At 40.4% G+C, this 26,770-nt stretch overlaps 1 protein-coding gene across 1 annotated transcript; it reads right to left on the reverse strand.

The window, feature by feature from the left end:
- Nucleotides 1-16,814: 16,814 nt before the first annotated feature.
- Nucleotides 16,815-26,349, reverse strand: LOC121628061 (kelch-like protein 10). Its single transcript, XM_041966965.1, has 6 exons — nucleotides 26,341-26,349; nucleotides 21,756-21,901; nucleotides 19,398-19,878; nucleotides 18,265-18,873; nucleotides 17,983-18,132; nucleotides 16,815-17,156 (listed from the first exon to the last, which is right to left on the reverse strand). Exons 1-6 carry the CDS (start codon nucleotides 26,347-26,349, stop codon nucleotides 16,815-16,817), a joined length of 1,737 nt encoding a protein of 578 aa, XP_041822899.1.
- Nucleotides 26,350-26,770: the final 421 nt, after the last annotated feature.

Below are 26,770 nucleotides of genomic sequence, written 5' to 3' on the forward strand. Positions count from 1 at the left end.
CTTTCCTCCAGGTTATATTCTTCTTCCTTTGTTTAATCCTTATACTCAAACAGCTGCACCAGTCCACCAAGCTTCTGATGTTCACATACGTCATCACCTGCATCCGTTTCATGTGGATTAGTCTTCCTACAGGTGCAGTACAATCTGGAGATTAACAATGTAAAAACTAGCAGAAATGGCGGTGGATTTGAGGAAGAGCCCAGCCACACGCCTCCATCGCCCTGTGAGACTCCATAGCTGACACTTTTAATTCCACTTCCTGGGGACCATCATCATACAGGACCTTAAGAAGGAGCCACAGCTTCTGCCACTGACTAGGACAAGGGCAGGATGCAGCTAAGCATTTGCTCTGCAGAGAATGTGACTGGCTTCGAGCTGCCTTGACTTAGATCTGTGTACTTCCAGGAGATTAAATATGCAGAAAAGATTTGCACCTCACCCCAGACACAAATGTTTGAGACTCTCTCCCCTCTGACAGAAGGCTTTGGGCCCAAACCTCATGCCACAGACAGCTTTTCCCCCATCAGCAGTCGGCTTCATATCAACAAGGGCAGAAGAAAAAGCTGAATTTACCTCTCACCTACACTCTAATTCATTTATGCTTTAGAGTAATACATCAAACATGTTGTACATATAAACTGCTTGTAAGCTTTTTTTATGTGTCACCTTACTCTAACATTGCACATCTAGCTATGACAATTTGCTCATTCTGCTCATTTCTGTTCAAGCAAATCACATATTTTAATCTTCTGTACATGATGTTTGTTTTATTAGTATTTTTTCTTACTTTATCTATTTCTATTCTAAATATTTGATCCTTATAATTTTTGTATGCTTATGATTACAGAAACTGCCTCAAGCCACCAAAGCAAATTCCTGTTTTTGGTTAAATGAACTTAGAAAAGCAATAATAAAAAAAAGAACTTCTGAGTTTGACACATTGACACACTGCTGACATTATACAGGGTTGTCTCTGAACTCTACGGGTCCATGCAAAACAGCTGTTGCTCCTTCTGTTTATTGTAGTGTTATCTATTTCTCTTGCACGCTCATGTGTGCGCTTGCCTTTTGTGAGCTCCAGCTATGGTTCATTTGATTTAAAAGTGCAGCAACCATCATGTTCCACCAGTGGTGTCAACATGGGGAATAAAAACTGAGTTAGTATGCATATTAGGGATAACACTGACAAAACTGTCAGAGGTCCATATGCTCTCACCTGATGAGCTGCAGCCCCAGTGTGTTCATGTTTTTTTGGGAAATAAGAAGTGTATAAGGGGGATATTTTCTCTCTCCTAACTTGATGCATTAGTTTCATGTGCAACCATGTCAATATCTGCATATATTTGTTTGTGTATATACAGAAATGTGCAAGAGCTTTTATGGGAAATAGAGGTCAAAATACTCCTCTCCCACAGAAAAACCTTGTGTGTTTTGCTGTGAACAGACATGCAGGTGGGTGTAGATGTGTTTGCCATGAAAATGATTATTTGTGTGTTTAGCAGAACATCTGTGGGAATGTTGTCATTTAGCCTCAGTTCTTGAGACCCATCCATATTTAATGATATACAGACAATCCCACCCTGACTGCTTTTGCATCATTTTACCCACCTGCTAGCAACCTCATATTTTATTCACTGCTTTCCCACTTTATCTGTTATTAGCAAACCGAAGCCCACCTGGCTTCTGGTTTTGTACCATTCTTCTCTTCCTTTCCCCTTTTCACCTGAGATTTTCAGGAAAACTTGGGTCTCATTCTTTTAGGACGGATAGAATACGAAATAAGCTCCAAGAAAGGCCTTTAAAAGAAAAAAAAATGAATACCTGGATTTTCACTTTTAAAAGTAACACATCTCTGTCATTTATATTATAAATACTATGCAATCTTTGGGACTGTGTAGAATTTTTAATGCACTCAAATTATTATTCAATGATGGCCCTAACCCAAATAGAGTAACAATTCACCCACATCCACTTTTGTTATCTGACCACACGCAGAAATGTAGCATTAGCACACACACATGTTCAGTCTTCCATTCAAACAAGCACTTTATCCCAGAGAAGGGGCCACTTCAATTGTCCCTCGCCCCAGATTTCAGCTTAAAAAAGAGAAAATCACTGCTGTGACAAAGTTAAAAATTTCTCACAGATAATAAAAAGCTTTGCTTTCATCTCAGCAGACATAATGGAGATATGTAAAAAAACCTGCCAGCCACACTGCTGTATTTAAATTAAAAATGTGTTCTGCTTGCCAAAGAAAAGAGTCAACCAGCATGCATTATGTTTGTGTTTCAACGTGTCTGGTCCAACTTGTGTGCTTGCAAGTTGCTCTGGGCCTTATCCACAGTTGGGTCGCCTTATCCTTGTCTCCACGCAAGGTCTTTGCATTCATCTGTTCCACTCAGGGTGAGACAATGGCGTCTATTTGCATTGGTGTAAAACAGTAAGTGGGGCGGGGGGGATTTTGGAGCTTGGAGGACATATTCTGTTTTGATAAATGAGTCGGTGCCTTGGTACAAGTGGTGGGAGGGGTGACACAACAATGCACATGTCGGAAGTAAAGATAAATGGGGGCTTCTTCCCTTAGAGGTGTAGGTGTATGCCCCACTGTGCTCATCAACTGAAGATGCTGGGATGGATGCTAAATTGCCAGAAGGTAGACTTACATTTTTCAGCAGAAAAATTGGAAGATCCTCAGCATAACGAGCTCCTAGTTGTCATCCATTGTGTGGTGGTATATATGATGCAAGTGTCCTTGTTGAGAGGTTGCCACTGTAATGCTCAAGCATGTATAAAAGAGAAAAGAGGGCTTCCATCTGTGAACACCTATCTTTTAAATTAAATTTGCTGAGATGAATTAACCAAAAAAATATCCAAAACAATGTTCATTTCTTTTAATCACTCAGGCCTGCTTTATGACCTCTGATCACAGCTTAAGCATCAACCTGGTAGTTCTAGTATTAGGGCTGTAGTACATCTCTTGTTCATGATCCCTCTTTTAGTTTTCAAGTCCTTTATTTAATAACTTAAATTTAACTTACAAGTGTAATTTCCAAATCACCCCTATGATGATGAGAAAGCAAGGACCAAGGTTTGCTCATTGCCCCCTGATTTGGAGCCTTTACGTTGGGGTTTACACTGGTGGACGAAAGGGTAGCCTCCCTCCGCCTTCTTGTGGGGGGATGGGTCTTGACTGTCGTTTGTGCTTATGCACCAAACAGCAGTTCAGAGTACCCACCCTTTTTGGAGTCCTTGGAGGGGGTGTTGGAGAACACTCCTTCCGGGGACTCCCTCGTTCTGCTGGGGGACTTCAATGCTCACGTGGGCAATGACAGTGAGACCTGGAGGGGCATGATTGGGAGGAATGGCTCCCCCTTATCTAAATCCAAGTGGTGTTTTTTTCTTGGACTTTTGTGCTCGTCATGGACTGTCCTTAATGAACACCTTGTTCAGACATAAGAGTGCCCACATGTGCACTTGGCACCAGGACACTCTAGACCACAGTTTGATGATCAACCCCCGGACTCGTTGGTGGACACCGGCAGTAAGAGATGCCGTCAAGCTGAAGAAGGAGTCCTATCAGGCCTTTTTAGCCTGTGGGACTCCAGAGGCAGCTGATGGGTATCGGCATACTAAGTGGAGCGCAACTTTGGCGGTCATGGGAGGAGTTTGGAGAGGCCATAGAGAATGACTTCTGGACGGCTTCGAGGAGATTCTGGTCCACCATCCGGCGGCTCAGGAGGGGAAAGCAGTGCTCCGTCAATGCTGTGTACAGTGGGGATAGGGGACTGCTGACCTCGACTTGGGACGTTGTGAGGCGGTGGAGGGAATACTTCGAAGACCTTCTCAATCCCACCAACACACCCACACTCTACACCCTCTTCAGGGTCTTGGAGGGTCTTGGTCCACATTGCCAGCAGTAAATCAGAATTGTTTCCAGTGCCGGTTGGACTCCGCCAAGCTGCCCTCTGCCTCCGATTCTGTTCATAACCTTTATGGACAGAATTTCTAGGCACAGCCGAGGTGTTGAGGGGATCCGGTTCGATGGCCTCAAGATTGGGTCTCTGCTCTTTCCGGATGATGTGGTTCTGTTGGCTTCATCGGGCCGTGATCTTCAGCTCTCACTGGAGCGATTTGCAGCCGAGTGTGAAGCGGCTGGGATGAGAATCAGCACCTTCATATCCGAGACCATGGTCCTCAGCCGGAAAAGGGTGGTGTGCTCTCTCCGGGTCTGCAATAGAGTCCTGCCCCAAGTGGAGGAGTTCACGTATCTCGGGGTCTTGTTCATGAGTGAGGGAAGGACGGAGCAGGAGATCAACAGGCGGATCAGTGTAGCGTCTGCAGTGATGCGGACTCTGCATCGGTCTGTCGTGGTGAAGAAGGAGCTGAGCCAAAAGGCAAAGCTCTCGATTTACTGGTCGATCTACGTTCCTACCCTCACCTATGGTCACGAGCTGTGGATAGTGACCGAAAGAACAAGATTGCGAATACAAGCGGCCGAAATGAGTTTTCTCCGCAGGGTGGCCGGGCTCTCCCTTAGAGATAAGATGAGAAGCTCAGTGATCTGGGAGGGGCTCAGAGTAGAGCCGCTGCTCCTCCACATCGAGAGGAGCCAGATGAGGTGGCTCGGGCATCTGGTTAGGATGCCTCCTGGACGACTCCCTGGTGAGGTGTTCCGGGCTCGTCCCACTGGAAAGAGGCCCGGGGAAGACCCAGGACACCCTGGACGGACTACAGGATGGATGGATGGATGGATGGATGGATGATGGATGAGGGATGGATGAATGGCTGGATGGTGTATTTTCCATAGTTAATTAATGCACACCTATCGCCTACCCAGGATGCAGTCAGAAGTCATGTCCAATATAAGAAAAAGGACTGAAACAGCCGCTTTCACCCTGCTAGAAGGAAAGCAGTTGGAATCTACTCATTTACTCTTTTCCAAAAGCCTATCATTTAATCAATTAGCCGCTTTGCATTTTCAGCCATTTATTAAACTGCTATTGTCTATTTCCAACCAGTCTGTAGTTGGTATAATAGTTCTGAAATTGTGCTTCCACTTTATCTCAGTGAGTTACTTAACCTTCTAATACATAATGCTGCCCACTGGCAGTGAAAGTTTTTCTGGGCTCTTTGTTCAGCACAGGTGTTTTTAAATTATTTCAAACACCAGAATAGTCACACAAGTACTAATCCAAAATAAATTTCACATTGAAAGCTGGGAACTCCATTTTCTAATTGTCACAATAGCAAATGGTGGGGACAAGATTATTAGCTTAAGCAAACATATAATAATAATAATAATAATAAAATTATTTGAATAAACTGTGTGATAAACGGGATTTTTGTAAGCTGTCAGTGATGACAGTCTATGCACAATTTAAACACGTGTAAAAAAGCAATAGGCATACACTTGTGTTCTACAAAAAATGGACTGAAGAAAAAGGTTGAAGAAAAGAGTTATGAGTCATGATATTGCCATTTGAAGCCATTGTTTAAAATACCGATGAGGATCAAGATGAAGACAAAGATGAAGATGCATGTTTCCTGTCACCATTTGTATTATTGTTTGTTTTTGTTTTGCTCTTTCTCACCTGCCGTGGGGCTATGAGTGTAAATTAGCTATTAGTCTACAATCTGGCATTTGAAAAGGCTGCAGAAGAATTTTTTTACCAGTGATCATAAACGTGCACTGCCTGAATTTACAACCTATTCTTCCTGCATCCTCTATAATCCATTTTTTTCTTTCTTTCTTTGACACTGAGCATAAAGAGCATACCAATTAATAAAAGACTTTGCATTATTCCACTGCAGCTGAAAGCTACTGTTTCACTTCAGCTGCTGGAACTATATTACAGTGATGTGCAAAATGCTTAAGCTTCCCCTTGTTTCTTTATATATTGTTTCCATTCAGCCAGGCTTTCATGTAATCTTTTAAAATGATCTTGAGCAATAATTCTTCTGGCTTTCTGAAACTCTTTCAAAGTTTTTATTTGAATATCTGCTGCTTGTTCATTTATTTTAAACTGATTCCTTATGCATTTTCAGAGGAAAGTATTCATGTATTTGATAAGTTAAAAAAAAAATTTTTATCTTTATTTTGTTATTGTTGTTTTTGTTTGGTTGTTTGTTTTTAGGGGGGCGTTGCCTTATTTACTGTATTTCCATTTATGTTTGAACATTTCTTGGCAAATTGCAGCACCATTTTTCCTGTTTTCCAGCGAATATATGAAGAAATTAAGGCTGGTTCAAGACGGTACTGCAATGTTATCATTGCAGTTTCAAAAGTTATGATGACTGTTTAGTTTCCCTTGTTTGTTTCTACCCCATGTTAAAATATGATAAAGAACAAAGTAAGTGAAACTGTCTATTTTTGTTATTTTTTATAAATTTTATCAAACGTTATTCTGCATGTTTGTGGAATCCAGATAGCAGCATTATTATCATTTTATTCACCAATGCCATGGTTTGTCTTTAAAGCCAGAAAAACTGGATCTAAGTGTTTGAGATGTTACATAAATACATGGATTACAGGAACTGTATTTGGCATTAATTAATAATATGGGCTAAGTTTTGTCACATTTTTCTGCAGTTTATCTTGACTGTGTGTCAGTGCTGTGCTAAGAACTAATTGCACATTACACTAACTGCACATGGGTTGGTTTTTGTGTAAAACAAGACTCTCTAAAGTTGGTACAGCTGCCTTCCTCCTGGAGGATATAGACGCATGGATCTCCATATGAAGGCTGCAGCACAGTATCTCCACCACAGTGGCTGATATCCATCTGAGTCACCCAGGTTCTTGGGAAGATGTGTGCAGAACGTGGTGAGAACATGACATGCCCAGCAGCCATCACAACTGGATGTGGGTGTTCACTGTATTCGACACACTCAACCTCAGTATAGAGAGTAGATAGGAAGATGCTGCTGGGATGGTAGAGTGAGCAAAAGGTTGCATAGCACCAGAGGGGGAGGACAGTTTTAGGCCCCTAAGGAGCACAGCAGAAAGAGAACCAGGAGATGGAATTTAGAAAAAGAAAAAGATATTTGCTGAAAAACAGACAATACAAATCTGACAAAACCCCTTTCTTTTATCTTATTTTATCAAAGGAATTTCATGGCTTCTGCAAAATAAGTATGAACTGCAAACAGAGAACATAATGCTTTGACTTCCTGAAACAGCTTGCTGTAAAAGAAGCTGAGACTAAATACTTCATTTAACTTGTTATACACTAGTAGCAGTGATTTTTTTTTTTTTTTTTTTTTTAAGACATCAAAACAAAGGTTTATAGACAGATATTACTTTTTTATATTTATTCAACGAGGCATGACCCACTTTGGTGCTTTTATTCTTGTTTTGCAAACACTAAGTGCTAAAATTCGACTGATCTCATTTCTCAGTTGTAAAATAAAATCAAATAAAAACATGCTGCCAGGATTATAAGTAGAATGGGGGAAAGTGAATTCAGAGCAAATTCCATTTTTCTTGTTTTCTTTTTTTTTTTTCTTCAGATGTAGCCTTGTTATTTATTTATTTAAATAAGCTCAGCACAGCAGCTAAAGTTACATAACTGAAGACGACGCACTTAATCGACAACAGTGATGTCTGCCTTGAAGCTACAGACATGTCATGTGACTGATTTGTATTGAAAGATGCCGTCTGCTTGGCTGGGCTAAGTGAGGAATTTTGCTGTGTGACAGAGTTTACTAGGTTATTAGGACTCAATGCCTGGGAAAGAAAGGACAGAGTAAGTGAGAAGAAGTGCGGGGTATTTCTGTCTTCACCTTAATCTACAGGGCTTAAAAAGAAACATCTCCACTTCTGATTTGTTGGACTGTGTTAAATGTGTGGACTGAAAAAGAATGGCCCTGTTAAAGGGTGTTAATCACAGCTTTGTGTGTTGAAGACCACATTTCTCAAAGTCACACAGTTTATCTGATTGTATTGTCACCATAAATAAATTAATATGAGAAAATTTAGGCTATATGAGTTAATAAGATGGGTGTTTCTTTGCATAGCCTTTAACAATAACAAAGTGGTTGGGAAAATAGAAAAGATGTTGAAGGTTGATGGCTCCCTCTGCTGTTGACTGCTGATAAACTATGAAGCCACAGTGCTGCTTATTTTAACTAGAGGTGTAACATGAAGAGATGTAATGCAATACACCATATGCATAAAACAAGAAAAACTAAATCAGAACACAGTATTTTTGGTACTTTTTAAGAACACTTTTGCTCAGTGGTGGCTATATTTAGGTGCTCCACTTTTTAGACATACATATTGCTTTCACAGGGTCACTATGTCAAGAATGACTAACACATGGACAGAACAGAGCCATCGCAAATGTACCACCTCTGACTCACTGTGAAAGATTAAAATATATGTTGTTTTAACAATCTTCTTGCTGGTAAATGAATGAAGGTAAGTTTATTACAGGCAGCCAAACGCCCAGACCATGGGGGTGGATCACAGATAGAGCTGTGGATGTAAGGAAATACTTTATCTTAGCCTGCTTAATTTGTTAAGCAGTTATATTACCCAACAACCCAGGGAAAAAAATAACACACAATATAGACCTTAATTAAGAGATGTGGCCATTTTGGAAGATTATTTCTTTTATTTTCATTCTCTTTTTTAACCTGTGTAATCAAATATTTTACAAAAGTTCACAAACAAGTCAAACAAGAATAATTACAATAATTTTCTGAGGTAAAAGATCATTTTAAGATAGTTCAATCAACATCTTTCACACAGTATATGACCAACAACATAAAAATGCAATACTATAAATTAAATATATAAAAATATGCACTACTAATGAATAATTAATCAAATCCATCTTCTTAATGACAAAGAAAAACTAAGAAAAACAGAGTATTACATGACCATACAGTTTATGCTGTAGATTATATTTTTCCTTTGTTGTTCAGGCCAGAGAACACAGATAAAAAAAAGAGACTTACATTTCCTTAAAAGCAACATGCAAATGAGCTCTAATGTTTCACTTGAACTGTTTGTAATACTGTCATGGGCAAACATCTTGAACCCTTCATTTCTTTATTTTTAAATTACAATGAAGCAGGCTTTCTTCTGGTCTTTAACAATAGTTCTGCAAGTTTTCGGAAACTCTTTTCAAAGTTTTTCTTGAGACACTGACTGCTTTTTCATTGTTTTTCAGTTCAGGTCATGTGGACATTTTCAGAGTATTTTTTCTTTTTTTGTCTGGCAAACCAATAAATCACTGACCTATGAATAGTTCAAGTAAACAAGAAAGCACCTAACACAAGAAACACATCGGTAGAGGATCTTTACATGACAGACAACTGGGCAAAGAAAGTATTTCATTTGGTTTCTTTCGGCACTTTGTTACTACCAGCCTGTCGCAAAGAAAAGTTGTTCCCATTTCTTCAGTAGCATCTGTGAAAAATGTCAAACACTATGGACAGCCATAAAATGATGTTAGTACACCTGAAAGATCTTCCCAAATAGTTATTATGCAAAAGTTAGAAATAAAAAGTGGAGGAAAGAATAAAGAAATGACATACTGAAAACTATCTACATTTTATAAACATCTCACAAGAGTCATGGACTTAAAAGTCCAGCAAAGACTTTTCTCTGGGCCCAAGACAGGCACTTCATCCCTCAACTGTGCTACTGTTTGCTGACGTCTCAGAAATTATCTATAGACAGGTGGCTGTCAAGAAACCACCACAAAGGAGAGGAATCAGGAAAAAAAACTATGGTACACCAAATGAACCAGATATATAATCAGTAACAACAGGTCTGAATCTTTCTCAGAAATCAAACCTCAACATCATGGAGACATTGTGGAATCATCAAGACAAAGAGCAGGACACAAGGCAGCAAATATCCAAAGAAGAGCTTTTAAATTTCCTGCAAGAAACTCTGAAAAATAATGTGTGGATTGTGTTGGTCATTCTGGCACAAGCAGCAGCCCAAGCTGATCCCACAAGTGTTCAATGGGGTTGAGGTCAGGACTGCAAGCAAGCCATTTTATTCTATCCACCTCCAAATTCTGGAGGTAATATCTGATAAATCCCACTCTGTGGGGGTGAACATTGTCTTCTTAGTCATGTTGTGGCTGTGTATGATTGTTCCAAACTCTGTTTAAACTCGTGTTTGTTAAATTAATAAAGTGTTAAATTGCCTATATGTTGTGTTTCTTCAGAGTTCAATAATCCAAATGTTACGTTGGACCAGACAGGTGACGGTTTCTGGACCCACAGTGCAGACACTGAATAGCTAGGAGGCAGAGGATGATTAAGTAAAAAGGTTTTAATGCAGACGTGAAATGAACAGGAATCCGTGTTCCAAAGCCGAGGACCAGAGTGGTAAACTGCAGACTGGACGGCCGGGCGAGCAGGCAGAGTCAGATGTGAGGTTGGTTGGAGCCAGAGGCGAGGAAGTAGATCAGAACGGGGGAAAACAGTCCAGGAAGTTGGCAGGCAGACGGGACAGGCAGGAGCCAAGACACCAGGAGTCAGATGGGTAACTGGAGGATCTGGCGAGGAGTGGAGAAAAGCCCGGTGTTTAAATACTGTGGTGGTGATGAGAGGATGAGGTTCTGGTGTGATGATCTGCCCAGGTGAGATGATTGCTGCTGCTGCTGCTGACTCTTCAGGTAGAAAACAAACATGACGCACAAGACAGACAGAGGGAGCCAGACGCACACACTAGGATAATTTGGGAACACATACACAGGGGAGACAGACAGGAAAAAAAAAAAATAAAAAATAAAAAAATGAATTGAATTGAATTGAATTGAATTGAATTGAATTGAATTGAATTGACAGACAGGAACCCTAACACCACATTGAAAAACCAAATAAATTCATTATATTTGTCATTGTTCAACAATCAGTGGGCTGAGGGATTCCAGCACCACTATTCAGCCAAAGATTTAAATTAGCAAAAGACATCATCTTTTATCATATTAATTAATCCCACACCTGGTTTACAGTAAAAAACAAAGGCAAGTTCTCCAGTCGAACACTCCCCTAACTGGCCATTGGGTGGCATTATACTGAAAGGTCTGCCAGGTCTATCATATCCATGATGGGGGGACACCACTCTAGTCCTGTAGAGACACCACATTTAAGTGCACTTACTTTTCAAATAACTTTTTTGACATATTAAGTGTTGATATTTAAAGGCCCATAAACAGTTTTCAGTGACAAAATGTTCACTCAATAGTTAAATTCTGAGAGTATTTAAAAGACTAAAGAGGGGGTTTTCTTGTCTGTGTGTGTCTCTGGTATTGGAAATATCTGGGTATGAGTGTGTTTTGCACTTAATAACAGAAAGCAAGTTCTGGTTCACTTATGCTTTCAGTAGTTTTTCTTCTGAGCAGCGATATCTATGAAGTGATACTCAGAGGAAAATTGGATGAAAAGATTAAAAAGGCGTCAGAAGAAAAAAGGGGAAAGGGGTCAGATATGTGGCAGAGAGTTGAGTTGCTGCAGATTCTTGGCCTGAGAGTTCAGCCTAATTACCTAGTTTAATTAGAGCCACACTGCAGGCAGCTCAAGACATAAGGCTGGAGCCAAATCATGAGGACTGAGTCTTGGATACATACACCTCCTCCTTTCCTGCTTTCCTAACGAATAAGGACAACTTTGAACTATGGCCCCTTCCTCTAATGTCTTACAAGCGATTCTGTCAAACACAAGAAGAGGTAAACAGACTGACTCAGTTTTATCACGAAAACTGCACCTTTATGTAGTTTTTCTGTGTTTTCCTAACAGAAAAAAAACTTACAATTAGTGTGATTTAAAAAAATATTGTGGTTGATAGTGGGATGGTTAAAATTTTTTACAAACTGTTTATTCTTAGAGATTTTACTAAGTGATGTAAATAGTAGACTACCTGTCTTGAGCAACTCTCTCCAGCAGTGGTTCCAGCCACCCCTTTTGGCATTCACAGCGGGAATCCATAAATACTAGCACCTCCCCTGCTGCTCTAGCAGCACCCAGTGTGCGGCACCCTCCAACACCCAGGCGCCTGGTGCTGCGAATCAAACGTACCCCATCTAGATAAGACACTTACTCACTCAGCAGTTTTCAGGTGACCTAAGGGATGTTCAGTGAGTCAGTGAATGAGTGGGTGGGTGGATGGATGGATGGATGGAGTAGCTCACCTTGCTGACATAGGTCATCCACCAGCAGAACCTCCTGCAGATACTGTTTGGGTGCAGTATCAAGCCACTGTGCACAGTGCGCAGGAGAGTGGACCAAGCCTCGTCTGTATCATGGCAAAGCAAAGTTAAAAAAGCAACAAAAGCCTTCAATTCAAACATAACTTTCAATTAAGTTTTGATTTACATTCTGCAGGCGTGCGTTTTGGCCACACTCACTCAGGGTGGCGCGCCTCAGGCAGCTTGCGATGCAGTGAAATCCTCTCGCTGACCACCTCATTAAACCCATACTTGTGCACCGCAGTCTGTTCCATATCCCTCTGAAAACCCCCAGGCTTAGGCGCACAGCTCTTCCCATTTCACCGTGCGTAAGCGACCTGGCACAGGTGGTATCCTTAATTGACCTGGGCAGGAGCACCTTAATTCTGTTTTTTCTGCCGTGGGCTCTTGGTGTCCTGTGAGGATGGCACGAATAACAACTGATCTTCTTGCAGAGATTTTAGTGGAGCCAAACCGACACCAAGCTCTAAAGCGGGGTTGCGCGAGTCCACAGTGACCTCCAACTCCGGTGGACTATAGGAAACCGCTGGAGGGGGCGGCACGGACAGCCAGGGTTTTGATAACCATTTTCGTAGATCAAAGATAGCCAGCATAACTAGGGAAGACCGAGGAGCATCAGCCAGAGATAGAGTATCCTCCACCGGACAGCTGCAGCTCTGCCCCACAGTCTCATACTGAAGTACGCAGAGGAGAGAGGGGCCACGGTACTCAGAAGTCAAGCCAGCACTGTCTCGACTTCGAACACTTCTGAGTTTGGCCTAAACTTTGAAGCGGGTTGCATTTCGCCAGAGTAGTAAAAAGCGACTACTGGTATCCAAAAGACGGGCAGACAAATATAGCCTGATGTTCTTCATGAGCATTTTTACTGACACAACAGTTCCTTTGAAAAGGTTTATTATTTAGTTATTATTCATTTACTCATTTATATCCTGTTAATTAGTTGTTGAGTTTTCCAGCATAGAGTAGCTGTTTTATTATGTTTAGCTCAAACTTTTACTCCCCCTGTCTTTTTAGTGGCCCACATCCACGTTCTCACCATTAGACAACACAGCAGTGAACCTTTCTGCATGGACCGCCATGTCTTCTACTGGCATCAGCTGTGCACAGAGGCTTTGCTACAAAGATCTAGCTTCCCACAGCCCTGCCTCAGCTAGTTTCAGTCCTTGGTGGAAAGTAAGAGTTATGAACAAACCAAGTCATTGGTCGTGTTGTGCTTTATTTTTGTGTTGCCACTTGGATCATGTGATTTATTGTTCCTCCACTTTAATGGAGATTTATGTTATTTGATTCTGTTCAACTTGCTGACAAGTTGACTTGGAGCTTTTTTTCACACAGGTGTGAACCAGCCACCATCACCTGGGTGATGCAAACCACTGTGGTATTCCACAGACTGGGGGTACAACAAAACTGGCACTGTTCTGGAAGAAGCAAAGAAGCCTGGTGTGGGGATACTCCCTTTACAAACGTAAACATGGAGAAAAAACTCCAATAACCTGTGTTGGCCATGTTCTCATGGTCAGGGTAAATATGGGCAGTAATTTACTAGGCAGGGGCAAGAGTTCTGGGGCTGCTTACCAGGTAACGTTAATAACTAACATTAAACCAGTTTATTGAACGAAAACAATTTTCTGCTTTAGGACAAAGCAGCTGAAACCAGGGAGGAAAGACAAAATAAAAACAAAGAACTTGTCAAATTCATTCCTGATGATGAAGGTGCAGAGGAAAGGCTGAGGGTGAGCATGTATTTCATTCAATCTTATGAAGCTGAAATCCCTTAGGACTCGCTCATTATACTGGCAAACTGTCCAGGATGTGCCATGCCTCCCACCAGATAGAAGCTGGTATTTATGAAAATTTCACAATTTTTTTTCTTTTAATTTCTGTCGTTCAGGTCATTGTCTCAGGTGAGGAGAGCTCTCATTATACATTTGAGGAAAAGTGGGTACCCATCATCTTTGACGGTAATGCTCAGCTGGACAAGATAATTGCAGACTTGCAAGAGATTCTTTCCAGCTGCAAACACCTGTCTCCTGAAATCTGCTCCATGACCTCCAGGGACAGGATCAAATTTATCCTAAATGTGCTGCTTTCAGAGGTAGGTCAACAGGTAAACTGAGGAAGGCTATACATTTGACCCGAATGATAACCTTAACTTAATAAAAATCAATTGCATAGAAATTAACTTAAAGGACAAGGAAGTTTTCCAGGTGATAGATGAAGGCTCCCAGAAACAAACTTTGACCAAACAGGCTAATTTTATTGTCTATATGAAAACTAGAGGTAATCTCTTTTATAAAAATTAAAGGGTTACAGCTCTTAGATACACCTTATGGTGCCCCTGGACACATCATCATTGATGTAACCTGAGGTTCACAGAAGGTTTCGTGCCTTTCAACAATCAGACCCCCTCCTCTAGGTGACCCACCCAGGGTTGATCACACCCCAGCTTGTGTCCAGGTAGTGCTACCCTACTTGCCACGCCTCTACCCTCTTGATTCACAACCACCTTGAAGCCACTTGTGCTGCATCAGTGGCCAGCTTAACAGCCCTTCACTGACTGGCTCCTGTGATGCCCAGCATCTTGTAGGCCCTGCAGAGGGATTGGCCTACAAATCCTCAGCATCCCACTTTGATGGGTTGGCATCGTGCCCGTTAACCATTGTTCCGGCACTCTTCCACTAGCTTCCACTAGAGTACTTTGCCCACTTTCTCTCATGGGCCTCCTCCAACTGGTCCTCCCACGGCACAGTGAGCTCCAGGAGAATTACCTGCTTGGTTGCTGCTGAGGTGAGGACAATGTTTGGCCTTGATGTTGTCTTGGCGACCACTTCTGGGAACTTCAGCTGCTTCCCCACGTCAACTTTAAGCTTCCAATCATGTGCCGTCGCCAACAGGCCAGGGGAGGTATTTTGGGAAGCCCCTGCAGACTTTTCCCCAGCTCTGAAGAAAGTGAAGGTGTTCTAACTGGGTGAAGGCTCTTGCTGTGGCTGATTCCACTGCAGAGAGAATCTGCTACAGCCTTCAGGACTTGGTCATGTCTCCAGCGGTAGCGCCCTTCACCCAGGGCTCTCGGACAGCAGCTGAGGGGGTTCCTCATTTCTGGCAGAGGGGGCAAGCTGGTGTCTCCACCCTCCCCCAGGTTAAGAGGTTAGATGGACTAGGCAGCACATCGTAGACTGCCTGGATAGAGAATTTTATGCGATGGGATTCAGCTTTCCACAGCTCTGTCCATGTGACCTTGCGCACCACAGCTTGCTCCCATCTCATCCAGGCTCCCTGCTACCTCATTCCCTCCATCTGGCTGACCAGCTTCTCCTCTACTCCAGCTCGCACCTCCTCAAGGATCAGTGACCTCCTCTCTTTCCCCTGTGCCCTACCAAAGCGAGGTGTTCTACCGCAACCTAAACCAGCTCTTCCCTGCGCTACTGTGCCCACCAGCACCCTCTGCTGTAGCCTCGACTCTGTAACACCCACAGCCTTGGAAGGTCTCCACTTACGTCCCCTCCTAACCTTGATCCCAGCATGGATGACCTTTGGGTCACTGGACTCCCAATATTGAAACAGCTCCCTCAACCGAGTGACATGAACCCTTGCTCAGGCTGCTGATAGGGAGCTTCAGCTTGTTGATCTGCCTGTACAGGGCGATACTGCTCAGGCTTTGTGGCAACCCCAGCCTCCTGTAGAGAAACCTACTGACCCTCATCTCAATGCCTTCCACTGTTGAAATGGGGACTTCATAGACCAAGAGGGGCCAAAGGATCAGAGGAAGGATACCATGTTGGTAAATCCAGACTTTGAACTTGGTGCCCCCCTGTGGTCACAGATTCGGATGGATCACAGATTTTAGTGTAACACCTATCTTTGTGTTTTGGTAAACTTGTGAAAGTGTTTCGGTAGATTTGTAAAAGTGTTTCACTGGAGGTAAATTAGTATCATGAAAACCTAAAAGTGTTTCACTGAATGTAATATTGTTTTGCACCTCCTGGCCACTGTAAAAAAAAAAAACTATAAATCAGCAATGGTTTACTCCAAAGTCACACACCTCACATTGCTGAAGTGCACATCTTTTGGTGGGAATTCTGGAGACAGTGTGGAAAGTTTCATCTCCTCCTTGTCAATATTTTATCAAAATGATTGTCTACGCATGGAGCGGATTAAATATTCGTCAACTGTGTTATCAACATTTTCTTGTGTGCTTACTTTAGCTGTTTTAATGAGAAAAATGTAAGGAAAGCACAAAGAAATAGGAGTTGATCATGATCATGTGGTGACATCTTCAACAGCTGTAGCAAGAACAAAGATAAAAAGATGGAGGAAATGTCAATCATGTTACATATCTATGGAAGCGTGGAGCTGTCACCCAAATAAAAAAAAATCGGACCTTATATCACGTTATAACGTGATAAGGTCCGATTTTTTTTTATTTGGGTGACAGCTCCACGCTTCTGTAATTTATGGGTCAAATTTGTGAAAAAAAAAAAAAAAAAATCTTTCATTGAACAATAGTTGCACTGAGTAATTTATTTAATTTGTTAATGTTACAGTGGAGCCTGTGTTGGATGGTGGCACATGGCAGGACTGTACTAAATTGTCAGAGACTGTTCAGGAGGAGTCTTCTGACTCCATTTCCTCCTCGGCGTCACAACCCATAGAGTACTCAGCCATGTTGGGGAGTCCAGACAGCACACAGCAGCTCAGACCCTTGCGGAGAATGTTCATGTCATCAGCCTCAGACCACTGATCCAATTTGGCGTTGTAGCACTCGACTTCAAAGACAGAGGTAAAGCCGTTGTAGCCTCCAACAGCAAAGAGCTTGTCTTCAATTACTTCAATGCCAAAGTTGCTGCGGGGTATGGTCATGGAGGGCACATTTTCCCAAGTGTCATTTTGAGTGTTATAGGCCTCAGCAGTGCACAGATGGTTGATGCCATCAAATCCGCCAACCTATGGCAGAGAAAGTACAGTTTTATGGGAAATTGTTTAAATGTCAGTAGATGGATCTCGGCATCTTTGTAAAAAAAAAAAAAAAAAAATGTCAGTCTAACGTCAGTTAAAATAAAGGAGTGGATTAAAAAGGAGACAGTTGGATCAGAAACAGTAAGTCAAGTCCAACTTGTCCATTTGTGTGCTGTGTTTCCACTGTTTGGTTTGCTTTTTGCTTGTTTTTTTTTTTTCAGATATTCTTCTTGAAGCACTTGAAACACCTTTTACACCTTCACAAGATGTAGACAGTTTTGGCAAATATTTTCATCCCATATGGGCAGTTGGAGAAACGATGCTGTATGAATGCCGCATTATGATCAGGAACATGGTAGTGTTTATGTTGAACAACATACAGAAATTAAATAGATGCATGTTACATTATCAATGGTAAATGGATGCGAGCATAATTTTGTAAAATGTGGTGATTTCCTAAGTTTTCAGCCATTACCATGGAGAGGTTAACAGTTTGAGTTAAAAAGATAAACAGCTAAAGATAAAACAAACAGCTACTAATACTTCTGAATTAATGCATACCAATCAAATCAGGTTTCATAAAGCTCTCCATCTTTCAGGGAGCTGAATGGCTGATAAGTGTAGCCTAAATATGACAAATTAATTAAATCGCCAATAAATAAGAAATTAGATATGATTATAAACACAAGCTTAATGCCCTAAACCCCCCCTCTGCGAGCCTGATCAGTTTAATAGCCCTGCTGATGAAAGCTTTCACACATTAAAGATGTCATTTATATGTAACCTGTGTGTCAGCAGTGGTTCCTGCACTTACTACGTAGACACGATCTGCATATGCACAGACTCCTGGTCCACCTCGCCGGCTGTTCATAGGGGAGATTATCGTCCATTGGTTGGTATCTGGGCTGTAGTACTCCGCTGTTTGCAGGTACTCGTATCCATTGAATCCACCACAAATGTAAATCTAAATTCAAGAGGAGCTTTAAGTAACTTAACTTTGTGAACAATATTCTCTGACAACTTTTTCTTTCTTTTTTTTTCCTTTTTGATTCACTTTCACACTAATGACCTCTCAGCCGCTCTCCAATTCACCCACCCTGTCATGGAAGACTGTGCAACTGGCGTCGTACCGCTGCTCATGCATCGGCGCGATATTACTCCACTGGTTGATTTCAGGTCGATAGTATTCTGCGGTGTTGAGTCTTGTGTGTCCATCATAGCCTCCCATTGCATATATGCATCCATTAAGCACGGTCACACTCACATGGGATCGGCGGTAGTACATGGGTGACACCTCAGACCAAGTGTGCGTTCTGGGGTCAAACCTGCACACGCTGTTGAAATGCTCTGCTCTGTCAAAGCCACCAATGCAGTACACATATCCATTGAGGAAGGCAGTGCCGTGATAGGCACGAGGACTCTCTAGATTGTTTGTCACTTTGGTCCAGCGGTCAGCCCGGACATCATAAGCCTCAATGCTGTTTGTTGGAGCTCCACCATACCAGCCCCCGACAGCCAGTAGGATTACACTCGGCAGGCGAGGACAGCAAAGGGGGCTACAGGGAAGTACGCAGTATGCGTCGATGGTTGATGGAATTTTAATAGCACTGGTAATAATGGCCATACAGTCAGTACTGCTTCTGATTAAGTCGTTAGTCAGCAGATTGGCCTGGATGTAGTCCCTACCCAACTGGGCCAGTCGAACCTGTGAGGAGATAGCAGGCAAAATACATACAGTAAATATGACTTTGTCAGCTGTAGCACTCAATGTCAAGTTTCCAGACCATTTAACTTACATTTTATCATTTTACAAAATTTCAGATATAGTTTAAGCTACATATATGGTGCCCTAATCTGTTTTACTGAGCAAAATCTTCCAAAAATTATAGTCATCCAAGATAAGGCTATGTATTATTGATATTTTTTTATTGTAAACAAATTCCAATAAAATAATTCAGTTTCCAAGTAGAAACAAAGGTGCCAGATAGAAGTTCAGATATCAAAGTATCCTCAAACTTGGCAGACAACATCAGGGATTAACTTAATTGAATAATGTGGTTTTGAAGCACTCATACAGTACTAGTTAAATGGCTGGACACACGTTCCCAATAAATCCAATGGGGAAATCTGTCTACTTTTAACTGGTACTGTACATCTATCAAATAAAAGTCAACTTAATACTGAATATACTAATATTAAATAAAAATGTGTTTGCATAAGTTACTTTACCTTAGATAAGAGAGTAGCCACGTGTCCCTGACGGTCTTGTGGAGCATGACGAATCCACTTCAAGACAGCCTCCCAAACAAATTCCTCTCTGACAATGTGGTCGTCTTTTTCAATGACCATACTGAGCTCCTCCACAGAGAGCTGGAGCAACTCTCTGTAGGCCACAACCTCCTCAAAGTGCTCAATGATATATTTGTATGCCTTAGAGTGCAATGTGAGCTGGAAGCAGATTTTTGTTAATTGCCAGATGCCGATGCAGTTTTTTGGGCTCAGCGTCTTCTCAAGGAAGTCACAGCAGGACTGTATGACATCCATTGCATTAAACTGATCGGCAGCTAGCATAACTTCCCGCACATTTTCCTCTGTGACAGACAAACAACTGGTGTATGCGTAGTCAAGGAGGAGCTGCATAGTATCAGCAGAGAGGCCAGGTATGTGAAAGACCTTCTGATCTGGCTCAGACCATTGTGTGAAAAGAGCCCTGAAAAGGAGGCACAGAAAATATTTCCATGTTCAAAAAGATGGCATGCAATATATTGTTTTCTTTTCTCCATTTACAATACTTTTTAAAACAAATACAACAAAGTGAAAACAAAACCTGTCAAAAACAAATCATCACCAACAAAGGTGTAGGGCCAAATTGGGTTTCTCAACACTTACAGCGTAATTAAAGTCAAGTTTATTTGTATAGCACATTTTATCTACAAAACAATTCAGCGTGTTTACATAAAACATTAAAATAATTACAGTGAGGCGCAGAAGAGGCATTAAAAATCTGTTATGCATTATCCCTTTAAGCCCGAAGGTTTTTGGAGGTGTGGTTTGTCTGAACAGACCTACCCAAATTAAATCAACAATAACTCTGTAATTTTTAGGTCAATATACATAAGCGTGGTCTCAATGGATAGGTAAGACCCTATGGAATATAAATCCAGTGTCAGAAACATTGTGAATGTTAATATGCCTGTGCAAATTGTCATATACCATAGGTAAAAAAAATATATCCTCAGCAATTTTTTTTTGTTTTTTTGTACACAGATGAAAACATCATGACAGAAATCATTCTGTGCATAAAGATGTGAAGACTGCATGGATTCAGCAACTTCTTGACTACAACTGTACAAAGTTTCATTTAGAATAGAACAAAGTTCATAGCTTTTATACAGGTTTTAGTGTGGATAGTACCAGACGGACTTTCTATTTGGCCACTTGGATACGCAAACTGTGCCAAATTGTGCTGTGTCTGTATTTCCTCCAGAACTTCCAACACGGTGTATTTGGTTCTTTGCAATTTCCTGGACATGTTCATGGCTTTTATCCTTCGTTCTAAATAGATAAAAAGTTATAATGAAGCAAAGGCAATGAAAGCTGTTCGATATTCACTCTTTCCGGTGTGCCCACGTGCTTAACTGCAGCAAAATGGCAATGATGCTCCTTTGTTTACGCGCAAGTATTTATACCTGACAGATAAAGTGTCTTTCAAGTGTAAGATATCGTCGGAAAGCTTGTAAGATGTAGAATTCGACCAAACTTTATTTACGCTGCCAAGACCCACAACATGACAACAAAATGGCTGTGAATGGGAGCATATGACATGTTAGCGCATGACGCAGTTTCACCATTATGGATTGTGAGTTTTGGTCGAAGAACAATGTGGATAGACTGAAAATGACCACAAAAAGGTAAGGAAATAAAATATATAGCAGTTTGTGAAAATAGCTTTGGGATTTGGTGCTGTATTTGATGATAAACATGCTATCTGATAAGGCTGCTGTGATATGCGACGGTTAGCTTTGTGTTTGTTTTGAGACTGACCTAAGGTGCTTGGCGCATATCTTTTTATGCTTGGTATCATATGAAAGTGCAGCTTTTCTAGTTTCATTTGATACCCAATATGTTTGGGTGGAGGGAAGGGATCACGCGTTGTGTTGCATTTTGTTTCGGGTGTTACTGGTTAATGGTGGCGCTGCTGTTTGTGGCAAAAGTATTTTAATGTTGTTATTAAACAAATTCTTTGTTGACCAAATGCACTTGAAGAGTTGATTTAGTGGCATTAGGTATTCTTCTTTCACATTATAAATAAAATATCCTAACATCACTAAAGTAACTTTTTTACACACATGAACTTGTCCGTCGGGCTTAACAGGTTATTTATTTAATTCCTATTGCCTATTATCTTTTTAGCAACATATGTGACAAGCCTGTTAAATTAGCAGTGCTCAGTAATTCAACATTACCCTTCAGTTAAATATAGTTTCAAATTCGGATATTTAACTAAAGCAAAAACATTGTTTTTATGCTCAGCGTGGGAATATAAATCCTCCATTTTCCTCCATGTTATAAACAAAATCAACTTACCGGAAGTATGGGGAGAAGTTGGAAAGGATGAGTTTGTGGGCCGGAAATTCTGTCTCTCCAACTTTAATGATTAAGTCACAAAAGTGTCCATTTAAGCGGAGCTCATTAAGCACTGAACTCATCTTGTGTGAGGGTTTACTGTTCACCTTGAATTTTGGCAAGAAATCTTATCTCAGTTGTTTGTGTGAGTGAGGCAGGATCTAGTAAAGACTTAATTAGGAACTTGCATTACAAAATGATTCTGGAATGAAACTTTATTACATCACAATCTCCACTTATGTGACAATTCCATTCTTTTTTTTTTTTTTTTACATTAAAGTAAGTTCTGAAAAGCCTTGTGTCATGTAATGTATCTTAGCTATATAGTTGACAGAAGGTAGTTTTATCCCATAGATATTTTCAAGTAATTTTTATTAAAAGATAAACTCTTGTGATATAGTATCTTATATTAGAGTGTCTTTTAAAAACCTAATAAAAATTTACAAAACAGAATTGTTAATTTAGAGCCCAGATCATAATTGTTTAACACATGCCAACCCACCAAATGCAGGTAAAATTCAGTTTGGTGGGTAAAATGACAATCTACTGGTCAGTTTATCAGGTGATGAATTAAGCAAATCATTACATTTCCCATGAACATTATTCCATCAAACATCTATTGGCTGTGTGCTAACTTAACAGTTTTTGGTTTACGCGTGTGTAATGTTGTTTATGTGCTTCTACCTGGTGAGATACTGACATTAGTGGCCTGTCAAGTTTATCAAAATGGCAATATATATAAAATTAGACATATAGAGAACCACAAAATAAAAAATAAGCATATGTTTTATTCATTTTTAGTGATTTAGGCTCCAACATGAACATGCCAAATGCACCCTGACTAACCGACGTGCCTGCGGTTGCATTGCTGGTGGGGGCTGGAGTCCCTGAAGAGCCTGGCAGTGGATGACTGTCTATGTCTGCAGCTTCAGAAACTGATGTGCCTGGAGCAGCACTGCTGTCAAGCAGAGCATCTAACTGGACACCTGTCAGTGCCACCTCCCTAATTATTTCTTGAATTCTTAAGTCTACATGTGAGAGCCAACCTCTTGCTGTCCTCCTCCAGTTGTCACTGTGATGGGAATTCTGGCTATGTTTAGTGCTCCAGCTCAGCAATCCCACTGCCCACATCTGGCTTTTTTCCCCTTTTTATTTTAGCCAGGTTTTCTTTTTTGTTTAGACCTTTAGATTATGAAAGTATGTATGTATATAACATATCCTGCTTATTTTAACAGTATAAAGCTAAAATAAACAAAATTTATAGAACACAGTTATTTCAGTTTGTTCAGTATAAAAGCATCAATGCAAACACATTATATATGTGCCTTCATTTCATCCTGTGACTCACAAGAGGGGTGTTTGAATGTGGATGAATTTTTGGTGGTGGTCGGAGTGGCCATTGACACGGATTGGCTGCCTCGTTTCCATCAGTATGCCTCAGGGCAACTGTGGCTACACGTGTAGTTTACCATCACCAAGTATGAGTGAGGAGTGAATGAATAATGAATATAATCTTAAGGACTTTGGGTGCCTTGAAAAGTGCTATATAAATTAAATCCATTATTATTATTATTATTGGCCACTCTGGGGTTACCTGCCTCGCTGGTCCCCGGGCCAACCTTGTGTATTCTGTTTTGCTTTCTTTTTCCCGTTTATTTTAGCACCCTTGGTTTGATTTGCTCATTCACTTCTCTTGTTCCTTATTAGTCAATATGTGTATATATATATATATATATATATATACCCCTTGCTTCCTTTTTACTTACAAGGTAATTGTATTGTACTGTTATATATATATATATATATATATGTGTGTGTGTGTGTGTGTGTGTGTGTGTGTGTGTGTGTGTGTGTGTGTGTGTGTGTGTGTGGATAATTGCTCTTGATGTGTTTTTCAGCATGAGAAATTGGAGGTGTGGTGTGAAAGGGTGTGAAGCTACTCAAATGAGTGAGTCTCACAGCTAGTGCGTGAGAGTTGGCAGCCCTGGTTATCAAGAACACAACAGGGGAGGCATCTTGCGGCTAGTTAGCTTTAGCTCCTGAGTAGGTGTAGATAAGGCTTCTGCTATTTGTAGGCCATCCTGATGTGACACTGACAAGACTGTAAAAGTCTTAAAAATAGTAGTATCCAACCAAATTTACCTTAGTCCCAGTGATTAAGAGAGGAGAGTGAAACAGCAAAGCATCAGCATGGAACAGAAGCAGAGAGAAGAGCGCAGGCAACATTTATCAGTCACATGTCATTGAAGCTGAAGAATGAAAAATGTTGATTATAGCAGCCCCTTTCAATTACATAGTGTTTGCCTTTCTTTCACATTACTTCAATGAGGTTTGCTAGTGAAACAGCTGTAGTCTTTTCAAAGATGTTGTTTAGTCTCAATTTTAAGATGACACTCATTTAAAATGTTTGGTCACTTTGCTATAATGGTTATAATTAAAAAGACAAGAAATGCAATGTATTATTGCTGAATGAGACATATTCAGTAAAGATATTATTGTATACCAAGTTAATTTACTTCACTGATGGAGTTTTTTTTATTTTTATGTGGAGATTACAATTTCATTAGATCACAATAGAGTTCTTACAAAATATTAAATTCTGTTATTGTTCATTGAAAACAAAGAAAACACAGTTGGATTGGGAATTTTCCCAGAAATTACAGCTATGTATCCAATTCATTTGTAATTTGAGATGAATCACTTCAATAAAATATGCACATTATTATTATTAAACCATTAAACACATGACACAGCTTCCATCCATGAAGGTTAGCACAAGTAACCAGAAATGCAACAAGCAAGTTAGTTATTGGTTTACTGAGTTAAGAGCCCTCCTAAAATGTATTGTGAGGTCTCAGTTCATGACATTTTGCTCAGATAAACAGAAAATCTTTGTGCGAATGGTGGGGGAGTCCATTGTGTTGATTAATGTCTGCTAAATAGAGCTCTTATGAAATACAGGATCTGAGGAGATATTCATGAAAACAAAGAGGCAGTGGAGAAGAATGACTGCAATCACACAGTTTTCATCAAACTTGAACTTATTTACTAAGGTCACTGCGCTTGTTTACTGGGATAATTCTGCAAGTAAATGTTTTGTATTTTGTGGAGCAAAAGTGTGCTGTCCTCACATTTGTAGCCCTGATAAAGCAGCTAAGTGGAGCTAAGTCATCCTAGCAAAAAACAACCTGAAAAATCAGGTCTGCAGATATAATTTCCAGATTTGTGCCTACACTATCTGCCTTCAGTCTCTGCATCAGTCGGGAAAGATTGTTTCCATAAATTTTCTTTTATGCACTAAAATGGAAATAAAGGCGTATTTGTCGTTTATTTCTTTGTTATTCTCTCTGTATGAAATTAATCAAGCATATGCATGATTAACTATAATTTTCACTAAACAATCCTCTAAGCATCTCTCAGTCATTATCCCTAAATATGACAGAGTGTTAACATTAATGAGGGAAAAACAAAGAAACTGGAGCCGCAGAGTGTAAGAACAGAGATATGACTGGATACTAATGAAGATGTATGTTGCCAATACAAACCACTGTGTGTATATACGAGTTCCTATCTGCATACTTTGAGAGAATGGACTTCATTGCCTTCTAAATTACCTCTAGAATGGTTTGATAAATGCAAATAGAAAAAAATAAATTACACTTGTCAGTTACAATTTATTCAACTGCTAAAACCTCTATTGCTCTATTATCCACACCATGTCTGTGAATTTGCTCCCCTTAGAACATCCGTCTGATTCATAAATGATCTCCTGCTGCCTGTTATCACCTGGTTGAGCTACAGTAGCTTTAAACTGTCTATAAATTAAATTTATCAGCTGTTAGAAACAAAATGTGAGTCCACACAGTTTTTTTAATGTGTGCTTGTGGAGCATATTCCTCTGCTAATATTCTTCCTTTTGTCCATTCCCTTTTCTTAGAACTTCTGACCTTCATGTGAATAACAGCCTGAAGCAAAACTTGACTATTTTTCTCCAAGAAAGTCAAAATTCTACAGAAACTTTCTCAGACATGTTGCCCTATTTTTGAAAAATATAAAGTCACTTACATTCAAACATCAACAGCTTAATGCAAAAGAAGTTCAGACTGGAAAAAAAAAGAGTTCCTCTAACAGATATAATAGTACTAAGATGAGCTGCAACTAAACTTGTCTGTCTGATTACAGCAGCATTTCCAAAAGTTACGCCAACTTAATATTCATGTGGCGAGAATGTTATGCCCCTGAGAGGGGAATAATGCAAAACAAACACAAGACACGGTGTTACTGCTGCCACGTCCAGTGCTGTAATGTAGGTTTTTTTTTTACAAGAACACAGTTCTCACCAATACATTACATTTTGACATTGAAAGATAAAATTAACTTAGGTATAACTTCATATAAGTTAATCTCTATACAAACGCAAATCTGAATAAGTACTGTACTCTAAATATGGGTGACTACATTACTACGGTCATATTCAGAAGTTAGCATGTACATTCACAAACAGAAATGAAAATTTTATGCTATTTAACAGTCACAATAAACCAACCTGATGCATTCGGTCTTTCAAACCATTTGCACTATTTTACAAACACAGAAATATTTAAACGGTCACAATAACTTATAATAACGCCTCTCTAAATATCCTCTCTAAATGCTAAACATTGCACAAGCGCGATACAACCGTCTCTGCTGCAATGCTACTTCTGCCACGTGATGCGACTAGCAAGAAAACTGTGGCGAGTAAAACTTAAACACAGCCTAAATCTACTAATCTAAACAGTCTTTCGGTTCAAACTTATTTCCCGTATTGCACAGAACATGAACACTGACATAAAAATGCATTAATAAAATAAAGACTTTACCTGAGAGGGGAATAATGCAAAACAAACACGAGACACGGTGTTACTGCTGCCATGTCCAGTGCTGTAATGGACGAGCAAAAGCAACATGTTTCCCCTACGTTCACTCAGGCATAA

This window comes from Melanotaenia boesemani, chromosome 17 (assembly GCF_017639745.1).
Source record: "Melanotaenia boesemani isolate fMelBoe1 chromosome 17, fMelBoe1.pri, whole genome shotgun sequence".
Taxonomy (NCBI): domain Eukaryota; kingdom Metazoa; phylum Chordata; class Actinopteri; order Atheriniformes; family Melanotaeniidae; genus Melanotaenia; species Melanotaenia boesemani.

Coding starts and splice junctions, on each gene's coding strand:
- LOC121628061 (XM_041966965.1), bottom strand. Junction 18,874..19,397: donor TGGCTACTCTCTTATCTAAG/GTAAAGTAACTT, acceptor ATCTCCTCACAG/GTTCGACTGGCCCAGTTGGG. Junction 17,157..17,982: donor ATGCAGATCGTGTCTACGTA/GTAAGTGCAGGA, acceptor TCTCTGCCATAG/GTTGGCGGATTTGATGGCAT.